The sequence below is a fragment of the Apium graveolens genome, chromosome 7, assembly GCF_009905375.1.
Source record: "Apium graveolens cultivar Ventura chromosome 7, ASM990537v1, whole genome shotgun sequence".
In the NCBI taxonomy this organism is placed as follows: Eukaryota; Viridiplantae; Streptophyta; class Magnoliopsida; order Apiales; family Apiaceae; genus Apium; species Apium graveolens.
Genome location: NC_133653.1, coordinates 259,219,156 through 259,241,909, shown reverse-complemented (window position 1 = coordinate 259,241,909; position 22,754 = coordinate 259,219,156). Strand labels below are relative to the sequence as shown.

Sequence of the window (22,754 nt, the reverse complement as noted above, 5' to 3'; positions counted from 1 at the left end):
ACTGATTCCTTTTTCAATCTCGAAACCAAGTCCTGCAAAGTACCATAGGGCATGACTGAATCCAATTTTTCTGAAGTGAAGGATTTCAAGTCAGCAATATCTTTCCTGAGATCATTTAGACTCATATCTTGCTTTACTTTCTGCAACTTCATGAGATGCAGTGAGTCCAGGTGAGCTTGGAGGATAGCCTTGATATTTGCATTTGAAGTGTTCTGAATGGCCTGTTGAATAGTGATGATTTGTTTGACCAGGTGGACATTGAATTCACCTGTTCTATGCTCCTTAGTCAGGGCCCATTCAGGTAGATTAGAAATGGAACTAGGGTCTTCATCTCCCCCTATGTTCATGCTTCCATCAGAAGAAATAGAGTCATCATCATCAGAATTTACTCCAAATTCCTCAGATGGCTCACCAGCTGTAGAAGGCATCCTGTTAATAGCAGCTTTATCCCTTTGAAGAGATTCTGTTGAGTGCACTAGATGTAGTGTCCTCTCTGCCTCCTCATTGCCCTGAGCAGCCAACAGTTGATAGGCTGTCACAGGATGAGTAAAAGTGTCAGCATCCAAGGAAATGTTATCAATTACAGCTTTGTAATGTTGCTGAAATTGTCTTTCCTTTTCAGCATCATCCACAATCATTGACTCATGAGCAATGGCTGGTTCCACCCTTGTATCAACTGTACCTGCTTTTCTCTCTTTTTCTCTATGTTCTTGCATCAGGGGCTCCCCCTGGCTCACACATCTCACTCCCTCACCTTCACCTTCTAAGGTGGTACTCCACTCACTGACTTTTGCCATGCTGGAAGAAATAGCATGCATTTTTGTGCTCTCAATCTCTCCTTTTGCCTGGGAGCAACCCAGCCTCTCACTCAAATTTTCACTCCCTGCCCTCAATCCTAAAAGTGATTGCACAGTATTCATGTCTTCTACACTTGGAATCATTTCAGTTGTTTGTGTAGAGACTATCAACGGATGTGGAATATCCGTTGAAGTTGAAACTGTTGTTATCAACGGATAACTGCTGTTAAGCTTATCCGTTGAAGAGCAACCACTTGTCAACGGATGAGTGATATCCATTGAAGAAGGAAAAGAAGATGAAATTGAAAGTGATATAACTGTTGAATCTGTATAGATTGATTTGATATGTGTTGATACAGATCCTTCAATTATATCTGAAAGAATTTGCGGGTGATCCAACAAATCATCTAAAAGATGATGATCACCTGTATTTGAGTGGGGCTCCTCCCTGAGTTGTAAAGAGGGAGAATCAGGAATTGATGGGAATAGCATATCCACATCCAGAGATGGTGAAGAAGCATTTGGTGATTGATGTGTAGTTATTGTGAGAGAATGGGGCTGTGACTCCACATTTATTGGAGTCACATCAAACTGAGTTTGAGAAGGCACAGAGACAGATGGATGTTTCTGTGCAGTGTGTGCACCCTGTGTAGAAGATTGGGTTCTAGCCTTCTTTCTTCTAATAAAGGCTTTTGTAGGTGAGTGTTTGGCTTTAGTGTCCCTCCCTCTTTTGTTCTGTGTTCCTGGATGGGAACTCTTTTCAATAGTAACATCCTTTTGGGAGGATGCTACTAGGGATGTGCTAGAGACCTTTTCAACCACCACAGCTTTTTGAGAAACTGGGGCTTGGCTAGCTTGGGAAGCACTCAACTCTCCTTCCTTATCCTGGGGGTTTCTTTGATGTTCACCCCTCCCCTCACCACTCACACCCTGATCACTTCCCTCAGGGTTAATGGTTGTTGTTACAACTGTTGTCTTTTGAGAAACAACAGAGGTGGTTTTCTTTGTCTTGGATTTTGAAAGTTTGGATTTGGTGACTTTGGTAGAAATCTGTTGGGGCATTGACACAGATTTCATGGCCACACTAGAAGATAAAGAAATAGAGGGGTTGGAAGAAGTAGGAGTTGTAGAAGCAATTACCTCACCTACCTGGGGTGCATTCATGATTGGTAAATATACCAATTGCACACTGCTGTTAAGATCCATTCTCTTCAAGTCTGCAAGAACTCTTTTCTCTTGTGCCCAGCACTTGAGTTTATTATTCTCATTGATTATGACTAAACCTTCAGCAACATGGTTAGCCAATAACATAAAGAATCTAGCATAATAGATGTTATTAGGTCTATTAGCTTTGTTACCTAATCTAGTACCTAATTCTAGCATCACATAGTTGCTAAAGTTAAAGTACCTATCAGAAACAAGCATATAGAACATGTTAACAAGAGATGAAGTTATGGCATCAAAATTACTAATTTTCCCAGAGAAAACCTTTATGAAGGCATCCCCAAGAAAACTCCATTCTTTCCTAAGGCCTTTTCGTCTAATACCCCCTAAATTAGCAGAGTTAAGAGAGTAACCTATGGAATCTAACATGCTGGATACATCACTATCAGTGTGTGGTGTCATGGCATTGTTCTCAGGTAATTTAAAACATGCTTGTAAGTCATCACAGTTTATACAGTGATTTTTACCTTTGAGAGTGAAGGAGATAGTCATATCCATGGAGTTGAACTCAGCAGTTGTCCAAATCTCCTCAACTACTTCACAGAAAATCGTTGGGGCTTCCAGCATTGCATAGCTAAGTTTACAGTTTTTGATGAAGTCCATCATTTTGTGATAATCTGAGTGGGCTTCATTCTTCTCTACCAGAGCTATGAAATTATTCTTCTCGTAGATGAACCCAGATTGAGACATAATCTTCACGACTGGTGCCATTGTTGTGAGTAGAAATTGCAGAGAATAACTTGAGGGTTTTGCAGAGAGAAAATGGTAAATGCTTGAAATTCTAAGAAAGCGTAAAGTAATAATGAACAATCAGAAGGGCTTATATGCTTTCAAAAAAAAAATAAATAAAGGATTAATCAATAAATAGGTGTTAGTGAATTTCAGCCGTTTAAGAATAAACTGTAAGTATTCTAATAACTACCTTTAAAACCAATACATACAGATGTATGTATGGTATCAACGGTTAAGAAAATAGAATCAACGGCTGTGAAACACCTCAAACGTCTGATGTGACATTTCAACGGATAATGTAAATTGTCATCCGTTGAAAGGTACTTCAGCTTTATCCGTTGACGGATAAAAGTTCCAGAGATATACTTGTCTTTCAACGGATAATGAATATCCGTTGATAGAGCAATTTTGACTTTCAACGGATAGGGAACATCCGTTGATGGAATAAACTTTGTTAAAAGTCAAATTTGTTCTAGCAACTAATATATTTCAGGCTCCACATCAAATTGCAAAGAAGACATGAATTTTAAGAGTAATTAAGCATACCTAGCTCACTTACCAATCTTGTGAATGTTGATTCATCAAGTGGCTTGGTAAATATGTCAGCAATTTGTTGTTCACTTGGAACAAAATGTAGTTCTACTGTACCATTCATGACATGCTCCCTGATGAAGTGGTACTTAATATCAATGTGCTTGGTCCTTGAGTGCTGCACAGGATTCTCTGTTATGGCTATGGCACTTGTGTTGTCACAAAAGATAGGTACTCTATCAACATGAAGTCCATAATCAAGGAGTTGATTCCTCATCCATAACATTTGAGAACAGCAACTTCCAGCAGCAATGTATTCAGCCTCAGCTGTAGAAGTAGAGACTGAATTTTGCTTTTTGCTAAACCATGATACAAGCTTGTTTCCCAGGAATTGACAGGAGCCTGTTGTACTTTTCCTGTCTATTTTGCAACCTGCATAGTCTGCATCTGAATAACCAATTAGATCAAAGCCAGATTCTCTAGGATACCAAATTCCTAAATTTGGTGTACCCTTGAGATATCTGAAAATTCTCTTGATAGCAATTAAGTGAGACTCCCTAGGATCAGCTTGAAATCTCGCACACAGACATGTAGCAAACATTATATCTGGTCTGCTAGCAGTTAAATATAAAAGTGAACCAACCATGCCTCTATAACTTGTAATGTCCACAGACCTTTCAGTCTTATTTAATTCAAGTTTGGTGGCAGTGGCCATGGGAGTTTTTGCAGATGAACATTCCATTAAGTCAAACTTCTTTAAAAGATCATGAATATATTTAGTTTGACTAATGAAAATTCCATTACTAACTTGTTTAATTTGTAAACCAAGAAAATAGGTTAGTTCTCCCATTAGGCTCATTTCATAATTGCTTTGCATTAGCTTAGCAAACTTCTTACAAAGATTATTATCTTTAGAACCAAATATTATGTCATCTACATAAATTTGAACAAGTATACTAGAGCCATTAACATTTCTAAAGAAGAGAGTTTTATCAACAGTACCTCTAGTGAAGTGATTCTCCAAAAGAAATTTTGATAATGTTTCATACCAGGCTCTAGGTGCTTGCTTCAGTCCATAGAGTGCTTTCAACAGATAATACACATAGTCTGGAAAATTTGGATCTTCAAATCCTGGAGGTTGACTTACATAGACTTCTTCCTCTAATTTCCCATTTAGAAATGCACTCTTGACATCCATTTGATAGACTTTGAAATTGGCATGGGCTGCATAGGCTAGAAAGATTCTGATAGCTTCAAGTCTTGCAACAGGAGCATATGTCTCATCAAAATCTATTCCCTCTTGCTGAGAATAGCCTTTAGCAACCAATCTGGCTTTATTCCTTATGATAATGCCATTTTCATCCATCTTATTTCTGAATACCCATTTTGTATCAATAGGACTCTTGTTCTTTGGTTTGGGTACCAGCTTCCAAACTTGGTTTCTCTCAAATTGGTTTAGCTCTTCCTGCATAGCTAATATCCAATCTGGATCCAATAAGGCTTCTTCCACTTTCTTAGGTTCCTCCTGAGATAGAAAACTACTATACAGACATTCATCTTGAGTAGCTCTTCTTGTTTGCACTTTAGATGATGCATCACCAATGATCAGTTCAAAGGGATGATTCTTGGTCCATTTCCTTTGAGGTGGAAGATGAGCTCTAGATGAGGTGATCTCAGTATTGTCATGATGTGAGATAGAGTTTTGATTAGTTGAAACTCCCCCTGAGTTGTTGGTCCTTTGCAGGGAACTTGGAGTTCCATCAATTAATGATGTAAATTGATTATCAGTTGATGAGCTATGATCAACGGATGTTTCATTAAGTACTTCAACGGATGATGCACAATGTCTTTCAACGGATGCTGAATTTTGTGCATTATCCAGGAGCAAATTTTGTATTCCTTTTGAAGTGTCGTCTCCATCAATCTCTTCTTCACTATCATCACAATATATTTCAATATTGTCAAATTTGAGTCTCTCATAATGTTCCTCATCTGTTAGTCCATCAATCTTTTTATCATCAAACACAACATGCACAGATTCCATAACAATGTTGGTTCTTAGATTGTAGACCCTATAAGATTTTCCAGCTGAATAACCAACAAATATTCCTTCATCAGCCTTTGCATCAAACTTCCCTTTATGGTCAGATTGATTCCTTAGTATAAAACATTTACATCCAAAGACATGAAGAAAGTTTAGAGTTGGTTTTCTTTTCTTGAACAACTGATAAGGAGTCATGCCTTTAGCTTGATTGATCAGAGAAATATTTTGAGTGAAACAGGCACAATTAACAGCTTCAGCCCAAAAATATGTTGGTAACTTTGATTCTTCAAGCATTGTTCTGGCAGCCTCAATTAAAGATCTGTTCTTTCTTTCAACTACCCCATTTTGCTGAGGTGTTCTTGGAGCTGAGAACTCATGCATGATTCCATTTTCTTCACAGAACAGCCTTAATGTCAAATTCTTGAATTCAGTTCCATTGTCACTCCTGATGTTTCTTACTTTTAAGTCAGGATGATTATTGACTTGCCTGATGTGATTGATAATGATTTCACTTGCTTCATCCTTTGATCCAAGAAAATAGACCCATGTGAACTTTGAGAAATCATCTACAATCACTAAACAATATCTTTTTCTTGCTATTGACAATACATTGACTGGTCCAAACAAATCCATATGTAACAGCTGTAATGGTTCATCAATTGTTGTTTCAAGCTTCTTCTGAAATGATGCTTTCCTTTGTTTGCCTTTCTGACAAGCATCACACAGACCATCCCTTGAGAATTCAACAAGAGGAATTCCTCTTACTAAGTCCTTTTTGACTAGATCATTCATTGTCTTGAAATTCAAATGGGATAGCTTCTTGTGCCATAGCCAACTCTCAACTGAACTTGCTTTGCTGAAAAGACAAGTAATAGATTCTGCATCTGTAGAGTTGAAGTCAGCTAAGTACACATTTCCTTTTCTAACTCCAGTTAGAACCACTTTGTTGTCTTTCTTACTAGTGACAACACAGGCTTCAGAATTGAAGGAAACTGTATTCCCTCTATCACATAGTTGACTGATACTCAGTAAGTTGTGCTTGAGACCATCAACTAATGCAACTTCTTCAATGATGACATTCCTTGTTGAAATCAAGCCATATCCCATAGTAAACCCTTTGCTGTCATCTCCAAAGGTTATGCTGGGGCCAGCTCTCTCTTTAAACTCTGTGAGCAGGGAGAAATCTCCAGTCATGTGTCTTGAACAGCCACTGTCCAAGTACCATAGATTTCTTCTATTTTCCTGCACACCACAAAATCAATCAATTTGATTTTGGTACCCAAGTTTCCTTGGGTCCATTCTTGTTAGCCTTTCTCCTAGACTTCATTCCTCCTGCATCTTTAGACTTAGGTGAGTTTGAGTCAACCTTGGTCTTAGATGTGGTTGGTTGAGGTGTAGGGTTAGTCACAACATTATCCAGCACATTTATAGTATTATTAGGCATGGATTGTGCATACATGTTATTCCACATTGGCATATTGTATGGAAATTGAGGCATACTGAATGCAGCAAGATAAGAATTGTTAAAATATGGCATGTTTGCAAAATGTGCATAAGGATTTTGTTGAGACATAACAGGCAGAGCATGTAGAGGTGATACAGACATGTTAGGCATGGAAGAGGGTACAGTTATGGGAGATTTCTTAATAGATTTACAGTTAGCAGATAGATGATTAACACTACTACAATGCACACAGCTTTTTCTAGGAGCATACTTGTCAGGTGTGTAATTGTTATGTTTGTTAACTCCTACCTTCCCATTTCTGTTGGATTTCCTTTTGGATTCCTTTTTATCCTCAACCATCTTGAGCCTATTGTTTAACTGTTCTAAGGTCATGTGCCCTACATTCACCTTTCTGACATCTTTGGATGTGCTTGCTCCTTCTTTGACAAAGTTCTTTGAAGTTGAACCAAACTTTTTGTTGAGTTTCTTTAGATTTTCTCTTTTAGAAACATCTGCCTGTTTTAATTGAGGAACCTTCAACGGATGTTCCTTTTCTTCCTTCAACGGATAACTTTCATCATCCGTTGATTCCACATCCGTTGACAGTCCATCAATTAATTCCAGTTTCTTTTTATTTTTATCCCAGGCAGTTTCACAGAATGATTCAATTCCTTGGACTTTGGCAATTTGAGCACTTACATCCCTAGATGTTTTCCAGGCTTTAATCACCTCTTGCTCTTTCTCTAATTGATTGGAAAGTATTTCTACTTTCTTAATAGATTCAGCTAGTTCATTTTCAACAGATACACAATGCAGCTTAGTCTTTTCTAGGTCAATTAACTTATCTTCTAACACAGCATTTCTATTACTTAAAAACAGATTGTTCTCTTTAATCCTACTATTTTCTTTAGCAAGAGATTTAAGAGATACACGCAAATGATACAGTTCAGTAGACATGTCATTAAAAGCATCATTGCACTCTTCTTTAGTAAGCTGTGTTATATCAGTAGTAATTACCTGGTTGCTTGATGAACTAACTTCATTCTCCTCAGAATCAGCCATGAGAGCCAAGTTAACATATTCCATGTCTTCATCCTCTTCTTCTCCATCAGCTGCCCAGTCTCTTTCTTGAGTAATGAAAGCCCTTTCCTTCTGTTTGAGCAGATCAAAATATTTCTTTTTGTAATCTACTTGTTCAAATTTCTTCTTTTCAGAGGTTGGCTTTCTGCACTCACTTGCAAAGTGTCCACTCATACCACAATTAAAACACTTGAACTTGGATTTGTCCACCATGTTCTTATGGGGTTTAGTGGCTCTAGTGTTTTTCCTGAACTTCATCTTTGCAAATCTCCTGGACAGAAATGCAAGATGCTCATCAATACCATCAGAGTCATCTTGACTGGAGTTGTCTTCATTTTCAGCAACTTGCCCTTTACCCTTGTCTGATTCTGGATTTCTTACACCATCTTTGGAGCTTGATGTAGATCTCACAGTTTCTTTTCTGCATTCTTTCTCATTTTCAGCTACCAATGCAACTGAACCTCCTTTCTTTCTCCCCCTCTCCAATACCTCATCCTGTTCCAACTCTAGTTCATAAGTCTTCAAGATTCCATATAATCTTTCAAGAGTAAAGTCCTTATAATCTTGAGAGTTTCTTAAGGAAACAGTCATGGGTTTCCATTCCTTTGGTAAGGATCTCAAAAATTTAAGATTTGAATCCTTCACCTGGTACACTCTACCATACAGCTTCAGTCCATTCAACAGTTTTTGGAATCTATTGAATGTGTCATTTAAAGATTCATTTTCTTCAAAATGAAAGTGCTCATACTGTTGAATGAGAAGCTGCATTTTGTTCTCTCTTACTTGTTCTGTACCTTCACACAGCAGCTGAACTGTGTCCCAAACCTCTTTGGCAGTTGAACAATTTATCACATTATCAAACATATCCTTGTCAAGACCATTAAACAAAATGTTCATAGCCTTCTTATCCTTGTGGACTTCTTCTGTGTCTTCCATTGTCCATTCTGCTCTGGGTTTTGGAATGGATTGACCAACAGCAATTGTGGCCGTAGCAACTGTGGCTACTTTGTGGGGAATGTGAGGACCATTCTCAATGCAGTTTACATAACCTTCATCTTGGGAGAGTAGATGAAGGTGCATTTTCACCTTCCAGTGGTGATAACTGTCTTTGTCAAGAACTGGGATCTTTACTCCAATATCCTTCTTACTCATCTTTGTTAGATTCCAAGATCTTTAAACTCTTTGTGTGTCAAGAGCCTGCTCTGATACCAATTGTTATTCCTAGAAGACTAACAATGAGATTTACAGAAGGGGGGTTGAATGTAAATCTCAAAACTTTTTCAAGTTTTGAGCAGTTTATAAAGTTGTGTGTTCAAGAAGAACAAGTGTGTGAATTGCTTTAAGCTAATACAGACAGATATATATTCAAGCACAAATGTAAAGAACACAACAGACCTTAAAAACTTTTCTGGTGGATTTGTTGTTCCACCAGAGATGGTATATTAGAAAATCTGTGTTCAACAATGTTGATCACAGCTGCATCCTAGTACAAACTAGATGAATTTTCTCTCAAGATATTTCTTAACAGCTCTGGAAAAATCTCTCTAATTACTAGCTTCTTCTTGGTTCATATATATTACCAAGTGTACAAGTGAAAAACAATATAAAATTACAATAGTAAAATAAGTTCTTCACTTGCTTCTTTTCCTGTTCACTCAAGTACTTTGTTGACTATTGCAACTTTGTACAAAAGAAGAACGGCTGCTTTTTCTGTTGATCCTGAAATTCGGCTACCACATCTCAGTTTTCTCTGTCAACCCACGTGCCTCTGCTTGTAGGTACAACTACCACTTATCAACGGCTGATTAGCAGAACATCCGTTGAAGCTTTCATCCGTTGATGACTTCATCCGTTGAAGGATGTTATCCGTTGAAGCTTTCATCCGTTGATGCTCTCATCCGTTGAAGGATGTTATCCGTTGAAGCTTTCATCCGTTGATGCTCTCATCCGTTGAAGGATGTTATCCGTTGAAGCTTTCATCCGTTGATGCTCTCATCCGTTGAAGGATGTTATCCGTTGAAGCTTTAGAGACATCCGTTGAAGCTTAGCTTCTCATCCGTTGAAGGTCTTTTAAGTCATCCGTTGATACCACTTCATTTATACAAAATTACAAGGCATGAAATATTTACAATTGGCCTTCCTATCTGCATATCATCTAGTAGTCAACATGACTCATAGTTTCTCTCAACTTCTAAGAATTACAATTTTAAATACAGAGACTGAAATATGCTACAATACTAGACTTATTTCTAAGTAAAGCTACACCATCAACGGATAGCCAAAGTGGTCTTATCCGTTGAGGCTACAGACACTAAATTTCTACTTAAGTGTTTTGTTAAACATATCATCAAACTAATGCACATATATTCCTAACAATAATCCTGAAAGATAGGAATTATCCGAATAGGATTGAATGTGGTTGACCCAGACAATGGATCAAACCTTACTGAATAAAAAGTATAGTCTTCCGGGATAATGGGATAGACTACGATACAAAAATATGATCGCTTCGGATAACATATAATATGAAATAAAATTGTCTTTATTCTCAAACAGTCATTCAGGAATGTAATTCCATATAATTATCTCGACGAAATAATTATCCCATTAATCCAGTGAAACAATTTTCTTGATAAGAGTAGGGGAAAAGAAATAACTTGCCTCGATTTCCCGAATTAAGCGCTAACATAATTCCAGAAGCCTTTTACTCTCGAATCAAATCTTAGGAAAATTTCAAAATAATTTAAGGTTCCATTTTCCATTAAATAAAATAAAGTACTATTCTTCGCTAAACTAAAAAAATAATATTGGGACTCTCTCACTTTAAAACATATTATTGTAAAATAATCTTATTAATAATAATTTAATACTTTAAATCCGATATTTATTTAGATCTCGCTCAAGGTGATTTTAAATATCCGCAAAGGATTAATTAAACGATGTCACATGCTTCCACTAACTATAATCATTACCATGCTTGAATTTTATTCTTGCACTCCATCTAATTATCATTTCTCTTCATTATAATTTATTAATTACTTTACGCTCCAAATAATCCCCTTCGATTATTATTATTTTATTCCTCATTTACCATCTCAACTTATTCCCAATTATAATCTCCAAATTCTTGTATTATTTTATCTTTTATAAATAACCAAGTGATTTGAAAATTATTTATGACAAGATACTCCACTATCTCACATCACCCTTTTTATTATCCTCCTTTATTATTATTATCAAAAACCATTTATAATTTTATATAATTTTAATATCTTCAAATTTTCTTCTACTGCATCATCCCGACATCATCACAATTTCTCGGCCATGGTGGTCACCGGCCGAAAAAGTCACCGGCGGCGACTCACCATCACCGTCACCACTGTCCTCCTCTCTCTCTTCATCCGCCTCTCTCTCTGCCTCCTCTCTCTCGACTACCACACTGCCATACCATCTCCACCACCGCAGCGCGTGGTGGCTCCATCGCAGGAATAATACATACACACATGCACGCTCTCCACTCATCTCTCAATCTCTCTCTCCCAATCTCTCATCCTCTCTCAATCTCTCCCTCTCCTCCCGGCATCCGTTCACGCCCTCGCTACCACCAGAATGGTGGTGGCTTCGTCTCACACACACAACCGCATACCACATACATCATCCTCCCATCTATCCTAGTCTCTCCCTCGATCTCACTCTCTCGCTCCATCACTCTATATCTCCGATTAATCACCAAAACACACACAATAGAACACACACCAGCAATTCCCCTCTTTCCTTCCCTTTTTCCGATCACCCACCGCCTGCCACCACCGTCGAGACACCATAGCCCTGACCGAGCCCCTTAAAACTCCAGTTCACAAACAATACCAAACCCCCAAATGGTCTAACCCTAAACCCGATTAAACTTAGCTTATTTTTCGTGTTAAAAGCCCAACTTGGAAGCTATGCTAATAACCCTAATTTCCTTGATGAATTTAACACCAAAATTAATAAGCACAATATTTGTCTCATTCAAACAAATCTTCCCATTTAATTTAAGATTAATGATCATTCAAATGAATTCCTATATATTCTCCCAAAATAAATAGCTACTAAAAAGGACATTAATTAAAGAAATTTACCTTAGCTAGTGAAGATGTGATTGAGATCTTATAATAATTCCTTCTTTCCTTTAATTTTGCAAGATTTTCCTAAACTTTCCTTCCTCTTTACTTCCCAAAATGTTTCCCTCTAATCTCTCCCATTCTTGTCTCTCTTATGTGAGTTTTAAGTTTTAGGGATAATTTGAGTAGTGGTCAAGTTAGATTATTATTAATTTAATCAAATTTGGATTCTACTAGAATAATTCAACCAAAATATCTCATAATATAAAAATATCTACACCATAAATATCTTACTTCTTTATTATTCATAAAATTACATATTTATTTAATCATAAATACTTTCTTCTTAAATAGTATATTCTACACCTTTTTAACTTAAATTAAATTTTATAGATTTCACGTTTTCATTTTCCGAACTACCAAATATAATTTCTAATAATTAAGTTATTTACAAGAATAACTCGATTTTTACCCAATAATTTATTGGCACAAAAATTTAAAAATAATTCAATATAATAGCAATAATATATTTTTAATTAGAAACGACACTCCCGACCCTAAATTAATATTCTTTTCTAGATCAATACATAGGCTATATGATTAAAATAAAATTTAAATAAACAGTGATAATTACTTACTCACCTAAAGCATGGTCGTTACAGTCTCCTCCCCTTAAAAGGATTTCGTCCTCAGAAACAATGCTCGTCGCTAAATAGTGAGAGGTACTTATTTCGCATTTCATTTTTTAACTCCCATGTAGCTTCCTCGATATCGTAGTTCTTCCAGATCACCTTTACTAAAACAACTTCTTTGTTCCTTCACGCTTGTACTTTGTGATCCATAATCTCCACAAGTTGTTCTTAATATGTCAGATTGGATCTAATCTCAGTTGGCTAATATTCAAGAATATGCTTTTTATCTGGATGGTATTCTTCAAGACTGATATATGGCCCACGTCATGTATATGTTGAATATCTGGAGGTAACATAAGTTGATAAGAAAGAACTACAGATTTCTTTAAGATTTCGAAAGGTCCAATGAAATGTGGGATTAACTTAACTTTTCTTCCAAATCTTATCATCCCTTTTAAGGTGAGATCTTTAATAAAACTTTCTTCCCGAATTTGAACGTCCAGTCTTTTGTTCCTTGATCCACATACTTTTTTCGACAATCTTGGGCAACCAGTAATCTTCTTCATATACTTTCAATGGCTTATTTGGTTTATTGAATCAATTCAGGACCTAGCATTTTACTTTCGCCAATTTCATCCCAACACACAGGTGATCGACATTTTCGTCTATATAGTTCTTTTTTGGGAGCCATACAAATGCTAGCGTGATAACTATTATTATACGAAAAATTGACTAGAGGTGGATGAGCATCCCATCTTCCTTTAAAATCCAAAGTGCATGCTATCAACATATCTTCGAGGGTCTGAATTCTCCTTTAAGTTTATCCATCCTTCCGTAGGTGATAAGCGGTACTTATGTTGATTCTCGTGCAAGAGGCATTGTTGAATTTTTTTTCCAAAACTTTGATGTGAGTCTTGTATCTATGTCTGACAAAATCGATATGCACACTCGATGACGAGTCACTATTTTCTTTAAGTACAGGGTCACCAATTTCTCCATAGTATATCTCTCACTAATTGGCAGAAAATGAGCTGAATTGGTGAGACGGTCCACTATGACCCAATTGGCGTCATGATTTGATATGGTTCGTGGTAGCCCTACCATAAAATCCATGGTAACGTGTTCCCATTTCTACCCGGAAATTTCTAAAGGTTGTAGTAATCCGCTTGGTCATTGGTGTTCATCTTTCACATGTTGGCAGGGTAAATATTTACTGACCAATTATCCAATCTCTCTTTTTAAATTTTACCGTCAGTAATTTGCTTTATATCTTGATATATTTTGCTCCTTTCGGGGTGAATCGAATAACGTGAATTATGTCTTTCATTCATGATCACGTGCTTTAATTATTTAACATTGGGAATCTAAATCCGTGAAGCAGACCTCTTGATTCCTTTTTCATCTTTTGAACTTCGAAGCTCCTCACCGGTCAGTTCTGATCTTCTTTCTTCCATCATCTTGTCTTGATATCTTTGTATTTTATCAAGTAGCTCTGGTTGTACATGAATCTCGAATACTTGCTGGTTGACTTGAATTGGCATCCTGACTTCTATCTTTATCTTCTCAAACTCGTGAATCAACCTTCTAAAAATATTAAGATCTTAATTCTTTCCTTTCTACTCAAATCATCAACTACGACATTTGCTTTTATTGGGTGATAGTTGATTGTGCACTCATAATCCTTGATAAACCAACGTCTTTTTTTTAGCCTTATATTTTCTGATGATGTTTTATAACAGAATGGATTAATGCAACAAGATGATTCAACAAATCGATCCGAGTGTTTTGCAAGTCTAGCAGATAAGACTTAGGGTTTTATGTAAATCTCGTGTTGACTGGATATATATCTTTTCAAACAAACCCTATCTTATAAACCAAGTTTGAATTATTCAAAACTTATCTTTTACTTGGTTTATCTATTTCAAACAAACTAACAGATTAGCTTTCAAGATTGATTCATATATTTTCAAACAAACTTGTTTTCAAATCTTATCTATCTTATCCTTTGTTTGAAAATAAATCTGTTAGAACTTTGCTTTTACATACAACTCACATTTTTAGATTTCAACTAGTGCTTTCACGTCAATTTCTGCTGATCTGAAAACACCTTCTTGTTCTTTATACCCGAGATACAAATCCAGTTGAACAAGATATAGTTTGAGTTGTAATCAATTTATTTATACTTATACTCGTGTATTCATATCAACTTTATGTCGGGTTGTGGCAAAGCTTGATTCCAAAGTATAGCAAGGTAGCTAGAGGGCTAAGGAATAACAGTTGGCTAGGTAGCAATTTTAGCTTGGGAAAGGGTTTGTTTCAAGTGCTATATTTGTAATCAAGGAAAAGACTATAAGTTCTTTTATTAAAGTTGATATAATACATTCTCTATGTTAGTTGGCATAGGGACTTGGATGTAGACCATAGACTATGTAGGGGCCGAACCAAGTGAAAACTTCTGATGTTTTTACTTATTTAGTTTTCAGCATATTGCATTTTCATTTCTGTTATTTACATTCTGCAGGTAAAAGAGACTTTTCCATACCATGTCTCATTTATAAAGGGATTGTCCCATTTGCATAAGAGACTATCCCATTTGCTTTGACAGTTAGTATATAATACATATCTATCGAGCCTTTGAATTTCAATTGGTATCAGAGCAGGTGCATTTAATTCTCTTTTTAGTGTTTATTTTGCTAGCGATCCATGGCTCAACAAGATAGGTATTCAACTAATTATCCACCACTACTTCAAGGTGCTGAAAACTATAATGACCGGAAATTTCGGATGAAAATCTTTCTCCAGCGTGATGCATTCGAGTGGAATGCTGTAGAGAATGGCTTTAAACTGATATAAAAAATTTCAGGCATATGACCGCTAGGACATTGTTGGGCTTGCTCTAAACCACACCCTCCGAGCCCAAGAGATGACAGAAAGAATAAGTTGTTTAGCGAAGCAGGTACCATAGATGTAATGTTCACCACACTGAAGCAATTGTTGCTTGTGTTTCCTTGGAGCTTCCAGGATAGGATCTTCGGATAAGCAAAAGGCGCATGAGAGGCTGTTTTCAAGATTTCAAACCCTTGTTTGAACTGCAACAAAGCCATTCTCTCCTCTACATGGCAAAGCGGTTGCATGGAAGGATTTGATTTTGTACTACCAACTAATCTAGAATGAAAAAAAACAGAGTAAAAAGAGAAAATGCAGTATGGAAACAGTGTACAAAGATAATGACACCATAATACCTTAAAATACTAGTTGACTGACAGACTTGGCTTGTATTAGATGTTACGCATTGTATTAAGCAGTCAAGCAGCCGGAGGGGAAATTGTACACGAGTCGTCGGAAAGAAAAGGTGGATGTGGAAAAAAAGGTGGAAAGCCAATCGTGTTTCTGGAATTTTTATAAATTTTTAAATAAATATGAAAATTATTAAAAATTGGCTTGAGGTTACCTAAAAAAAGATCAACTGGCCTTTAAAGTCAGTGTAGTCTATTATTATGTATCTATATTGATAAAATAATTGGTACTGCAACTTGTTAATATACTTCACATACTTTCTTTCCTCGTTCTTTCTTTCTTCCAATATTTTTTCTTATAAAAGCATTCATGCTTTGTAATTGAGAAGAAAGGGAAACAAGCGGAAGAGGAGGAAAAACGGACCTGGTTTGGTTACAATGGCATCCTGGAAAGATAAGTTCAAATATTCAGGACCTGTACACTTAAGTGCAACCAACTGGTAGATCAAATTAACCCAAAAATATTATTCTACATCATTCATGCACTGTGTTTTAGTTATAGAATGTTCACATCTAGTTAATTTGTAACTTACATTAGATGTACTAACATAAGGTTGCATGTACAATTTTGAAGGAATAACACACAGCACAGAAGATCCATTGCTGCATGCTTAGTTCAAGGCGTCTACGTTCTGGAAGAAGATCGTCAACACAATCGAAAAGGCCATCATGCTCTAGCACCTCCATGGTGGAGTTCTTTCAATTTCCAATCACAGCCCCAAGTGCTCATAGATGACTCCGATTCCTCGATATTCGGAGCTATCTACAAGTTTGAATCCCCACTGAACACATCATCATGCAAATACGTGCTTGCATTTCGAGGTACAATAATCAAATGGAGCACAATAAAACAAGATATTAAATTGGATTTGCACTACGTATTTTCTCAGCATAAACTTCAAAATAGTTCACGAGTTGCAAACGCCTTAAGAGTAGTGAAAATACTAGTTGATCAAGTTGGTGCTGCAAATGTATGGCTAGCAGGACATTCTTTGGGCTCACTTATTGCACTATTAGTTGGACGAAACATGGTAAAAATGGGATTTCTCGTCCGCCATTCAGTTCACTATCAATACCTCTGGAGCTACTAATCAAGAACAAGATATTAAAGTTCGGGGCTCGACTTATTGGGGATGTAATCAGGGCAGGATTATCATTAGGCCTATTAGGCCACCAGGCATCGCAAGTCGATAACCCGTTTATCAAGCTCTCGGGGTGGACTCCGTACCTGTATGCGAATCCAAAGGATCCAATTTGTTCCCAGTATGTTGCTTACTTTGAGCAAAGAAAGGCAATGGTGAGTATAGGTGCTTCTACAGTTGGAAATATGGGAACACAAGTCTCTGTGATGAGTATTGTTGCATCACGTTCACAAGCTACAGAACCATATCATCTGCTTCCAACTGCTTATCTTGTGACAAATTTGAACAAAACAAAGACTAAGAAATCCCATAAATTGTCGCAGTGGTGGTCCGAGAGTTTTACTGGGGAGCTTGAGTCACACAATTTCTAGCTCACTGTAATATAATTTGTTACAATGCTTTCTTTGTTTTTCTTTTCTTCAATCAGTAGTTGCAATGTTGTGTACTTATTTAGTAAATCATTACCATGTTCGTATGTTTAATTAAACCCACATTTGTTATTATTTTTTATGTTATACATACAGTTTTTCTAATGAGAATAAGTAATCAGTAGGTAGAGCTAAAAAATATTTCGAGAGAGTCTGAATAAAATTGCACTGTACAGGGTCTATTATCTTATAAAAGAACATAGTTTTCAGCCCATTAGCATCATATTCTCACTTTGGTTTCCCTCTAACTCTCAACGGAATTCTTTTTTCTCAAATTCTTTTCTTTTCTTTGTCCAACTATTTGTCATTGAATCAAACTATGAATTTCTCCGATTTTAATCATTTGATTAAAAAACATTTTCCCGCAATTTCACATTAGCATATCAACATCTATCTGAATAGCAATTTATCCGATAAATTGCCGATTTTTAAAAGAGTACAAAGATAGTAGCTAAACTACTGCACTTACTAGTGTGGTTGGTGAGTGAAATCTCTTGCTTGAGAACTCTCAATGTGGCCTTAACATCTATTACTATTATATAAAATACAAAATATTGAAAGTTTTGGTTGCTTATTTTTTGATACACGCTGAATTATTTTTGTTTTACTTAAAAGTTTTATTTACATAAGTAATCAAAATTATAATAGAAAACGAAATAAAGATCGTTTTCAACTATAACATGTTACCTTTTTTATCTCTCTAAATTAAAACAACTTCTCTAAGTATCACACACAAATTATTTAATAAAACACTACAAGAAATAAGTGATCATACAACAGTTTTTCACAGTTGTGTAACCTGTATATTTTCCGTAGTCTATCCAACACTCGTGTGATAAAATATCACACAACAGTTGTTTAAACCCTTGTAATAAGAGAGATTACACAACCTTTTTTAGTAGTTGTTACAATCAAGAATGCACAACGGGTATTCTATATTAACCATTGTTGGAACTTTCTGAAAACAACTGTTTCTTTATTCAACTCTTGTCTAACTAACTTAACAACAACGGTTTTGTAGAAAAGCCATTGTTCTTAACTTATTCGATATTATCATAAACAACAGTTTAGAAACTTCCTTTATGAATGTTTTTTTAAAAGACAATGGTGTAAAAGATTTAAACTGTTGCAAAGAATATCAACAAACAACAGTTTTTTTAAAAAAAAATGTGCAGTGACACATACAACGGTTTTCATCATTTTTGAGTGACTTTCACACAACTGTTTACAAAATTAATCTCATTATTTAAAATAAGCCAATTTTTAAATAAAATTATATTATGATAATTTAATTGTTATTTCACAATTTAAATTAAATTTACAATACAAAGGTTCTCTACAAGAATTACAAGTATAACTTAAAATCTATTTCTAAACATCCTCATCAAGGTACACAATAACTAGTTTGCATACATATTCAGTTATATTTGCCCAAAAAGCAAGAGAATGTTCACTCCAATTGGCACGCCCCGACCAAGTTCTTGTTCCAAGTATCATACATGTACGTTTGCTTGCATCAAGAATTACACACCTGACATTCAGAGCATGTTTCATGATTTCTTATATCATAGGGTTCAAGTGTGTATACAGATTTAATACAATGTCATTCTTATAGTCCAATAGAAAGATCAGCTATAAAAGTAAATACCTTGCTTGTAACTCGTACTGCAATATCTACCTAGCCAACAACCAGTGCATCAGATCAGCACGTAGCAATACTAACGATCCTCTTCAACAGGAATTTCATGCACACACATTAATGAGCTTATTTTATAACCTCAAAAAAGTTAATAGCAGCAAGCACATAAGATTGTTAAATTTATATATTGTTATTTACACAGAACCAATAAATACTTGAGAATACGAAAAATGTTATAACCTAACATGGTAGATAAAAAAATGCAATACAACAAAAAACACTTATAATTAAAATTTTAAAGAGCATGCAGATGTTCACCCCATGAGCTAATTGTATAATCGTACATGTTCATCAGGAACCTGCGCAATCTCCTGGAGCAGCAGCACACAAAGACAAGATGCATTAATATGCAAATAAAGCAGATAACTGAGTCATAACATATATCTCTCTCTTAACTTGAGCTTGCTAAAAGGTAAAATTTATTAGCATTTTTTTGTGCATGACACCCTCGTACTATAAGCTATCTCTGTACAATGGGATTAAACATTAGTATTCTACACAGATAGAAATATTAAATCTGTAACAGATTATAGTATTCACACTGAGGGAAGAAAAAAGTGATGTTTTGAGTATTCTTCTCTTGCTCCAAGTAAGTTGCATTTAAGAAGTTTAAATAAGAAAGGGCTTTTGGACCCTACAATGCTTCCCCCGTTGCAATGACATACAAGCCAAAAAACATATTTAGTAATTTGAGGAAAACATATTTAAGCTTACTTCCATTTGACAACCCCCATTAATAGTTGCATTTAACTAACCAAAAAAATAAATATTAAGTCTATATGCATAACAGAGTATAAGTTTCCATAAACAGGGTACCAGATTTTATATAAACCAGTGTATAAAAATGAATAATTAGCTCTATTCAGGCAGCACCAACACCTCCAGTCCTCCACAACTAACATTTGTAACAAATTAAACTCAATGCAGTTAAAAAAACTACAATTGCCTAACAAACACAAAATATAATAGTATTAAAACTAAAAAAACATCAATCATGATACCATAGGGAACTTGGGCAGTCGCTGGAGCTAGCATTAGCCAACTTGCAAGCATAAGGAAGCTGGAGCAACCTAGATTCTTGAATTTCAAGGCTCTTCAACTGAGGGTTAGAACCTGTGTGTGCATCTGTTGCATTATGTAACAGAGTCAAACATGTTTAGAATCTTTGATTGCGCCCACAGACTTGCAACATCCGCCAGTTGGGGTGGATCCTTTCCCCGTGGCAAAACCCAGGCACTCTGTCAATTTCTGAAAGTTATATGCCAGAAGTATAATTAAGCTCTAAAAACATAATTGTTAAAACTTTTAGATAATTCCCAGGTGAACAAGGAACCAATACATACTACGTCAATGAACAAGTCTTTCACTCGCCAAAGCAATATATTCTCTTGTGTGATTGAAACTTATTGTCCTGACCGGCCATCTGAGAGCATGTAACACAATTATTTTCTAGCAGATAATGTGACCAAAGACCAATAAATAATTCTTCTAATTAATACCATTATTATAACATTACACAACTAAAAATTAAATTTATATATACGAGCAGAAAACCAGTAGATGACACAGTCAAGTTTGGTGAATGTTTTCACACACAACATCTCTGAGATATGCTGCTGGCCAAAACAACAGCCCCTTCCTTAGCCAACAGAATCGAAAGACACATTTTAGTCTTTGAAAAAGCATCAAACAAAAGGAAACTAGTGATATTTTCTTTGACACATTTTATCAAACTATTGGTGAGCTACATAAAAAACATCAAAATTATTTTAGAAAATCAAATTAGACATTACCAACAATCAGATAAGAGTAAATAAATGTGAAATCAAAGTAAAGTATGTACATAGATGATTGTATTTGTATCTATAGATACAAAAACTAACCTGTATATGGTTTGTATCTATTCTTGAGTTCCCGAAAAGAGAAGTTCAGGACCAAATATGAAACGAATATGTTTGACCAAACCGATCCAAATGCCTTTTGTAGTTGTAAAGATAACAAGTAAAAAACCGGAGAGATAACCTAATTTTGAACAAATCCAAATAAGAAATTGGAGATGAAGAGCGGCAGAGAAACAACCACAGAGAGGAGAGGAGCACACAAAAAATTAATTGAAGGAAGTAGTCTGATTGGGAAAAGGGGGGGGATAAGGGGGAAATGAAGGGGGAGATAAGGGGGGAAATGAAATTTGGAAGAAGGGGAAAAAATTTAATGAGAGGGAAATGGAAAATTGGGTGAAAATGTGAAAATTTGTTAATAAATTTTTTAATTTATAAATATTATTATATTATTATATTTATCGTATTATACATTTATCGTATCGTATTATAAATATTGGCCGATGGAGGGAACCTAATCTTAGTCATGATTTAGTAAAAAAATATCAAATTTACAAGTAGCTGCATTTAAAAATTAAATTTGTAAATCGGGAACGAGTCTCGTTGTCGGGAGGGGTACTTTTACCGGATTTTTCTAATCCTGACATGCAAGATGAAGTTCATATTTTTTAATAATTTTTTCATATGACTAAAATTGATATATCTTAACATCCGTACGGTCGGATCGTCGAAAAAATCATTTTAAAAATTAATCTTGTAAATCGGGAACGAGTCTCGTTGTCGGGAGGGGTACTTTTACCGGATTTTTCTAATCCTGACATGCAAGATGAAGTTCATATTTTTTAATAATTTTTTCGTATGACTAAAATTGATATATCTTAACATCCGTACGGTGGGATCGTCGAAAAAATCATTTTAAAAATTAATCTTGTAAATCGGGAACGAGTCTCGTTGTCGGGAGGGGTACTTTTACCGGATTTTTCTAATCCTGACATGCAAGATGAAGTTCATATTTTTTAATAATTTTTTCATATGACTAAAATTGATATATCTTAACATCCGTACGGTTGGATCGTCGAAAAAATCATTTTAAAAATTAATCTTGTAAATCGGGAACGAGTCTCGTTGTCGGGAGGGGTACTTTTACCGGATTTTTCTAATGCTGACATGCAAGATGAAGTTCATATTTTTTAATAATTTTTTCATATGACTAAAATTGATATATCTTAACATCCGTACGGTCGGATCTTCGAAAAAATCATTTTAAAAATTAATCTTGTAAATCGGGAACGAGTCTCGTTGTCGGGAGGGGTACTTTTACCGGATTTTTCTAATCCTGACATGCAAGATGAAGTTCATATTTTTTAATAATTTTTTCATATGACTAAAATTGATATATCTTAACATCCGTACGGTCGGATCGTCGAAAAAATCATTTTAAAAATTAATCTTGTAAATCGGGAACGAGTCTCGTTGTCGGGAGGGGTACTTTTACCGGATTTTTCTAATCCTGACATGCAAGATGAAGTTCATATTTTTTAATAATTTTTTCGTATGACTAAAATTGATATATCTTAACATCCGTACGGTTGGATCGTCGAAAAAATCATTTTAAAAATTAATCTTGTAAATCGGGAACGAGTCTCGTTGTCGGGAGGGGTACTTTTACCGGATTTTTCTAATCCTGACATGCAAGATGAAGTTCATATTTTTTAATAATTTTTTCATATGACTAAAATTGATATATCTTAACATCCGTACGGT

General features: G+C 35.5%; 1 protein-coding gene and 1 long non-coding RNA gene across 2 annotated transcripts; one reads left to right on the top strand and one right to left on the bottom strand.

The window, feature by feature from the left end:
• Positions 1–16,856: 16,856 nt before the first annotated feature.
• Positions 16,857–17,396, top strand: LOC141674756 (GDSL esterase/lipase At4g10955-like). The gene has a single exon (XM_074481455.1). The coding sequence runs from the start codon at positions 16,857–16,859 to the stop codon at positions 17,394–17,396; it is 540 nt and encodes a 179-aa protein (XP_074337556.1).
• A 1,817-nt stretch (positions 17,397–19,213) lies between these two features.
• On the bottom strand, positions 19,214–21,222 carry LOC141670635 (uncharacterized). The gene is made up of 4 exons (XR_012554666.1): positions 21,036–21,222; positions 20,496–20,575; positions 20,154–20,400; positions 19,214–19,463 (listed from the first exon to the last, which is right to left on the bottom strand). It is a non-coding gene; the product is annotated as an uncharacterized LOC141670635 (long non-coding RNA).
• Between the last annotated feature and the right edge of the window lie 1,532 nt (positions 21,223–22,754).

Coding starts and splice junctions, on each gene's coding strand:
- LOC141674756 (XM_074481455.1), top strand. CDS start 16,857: ATGGCTAGCAGGACATTCTTTGGGCTCACTTATTGCACTATTAGTTGG.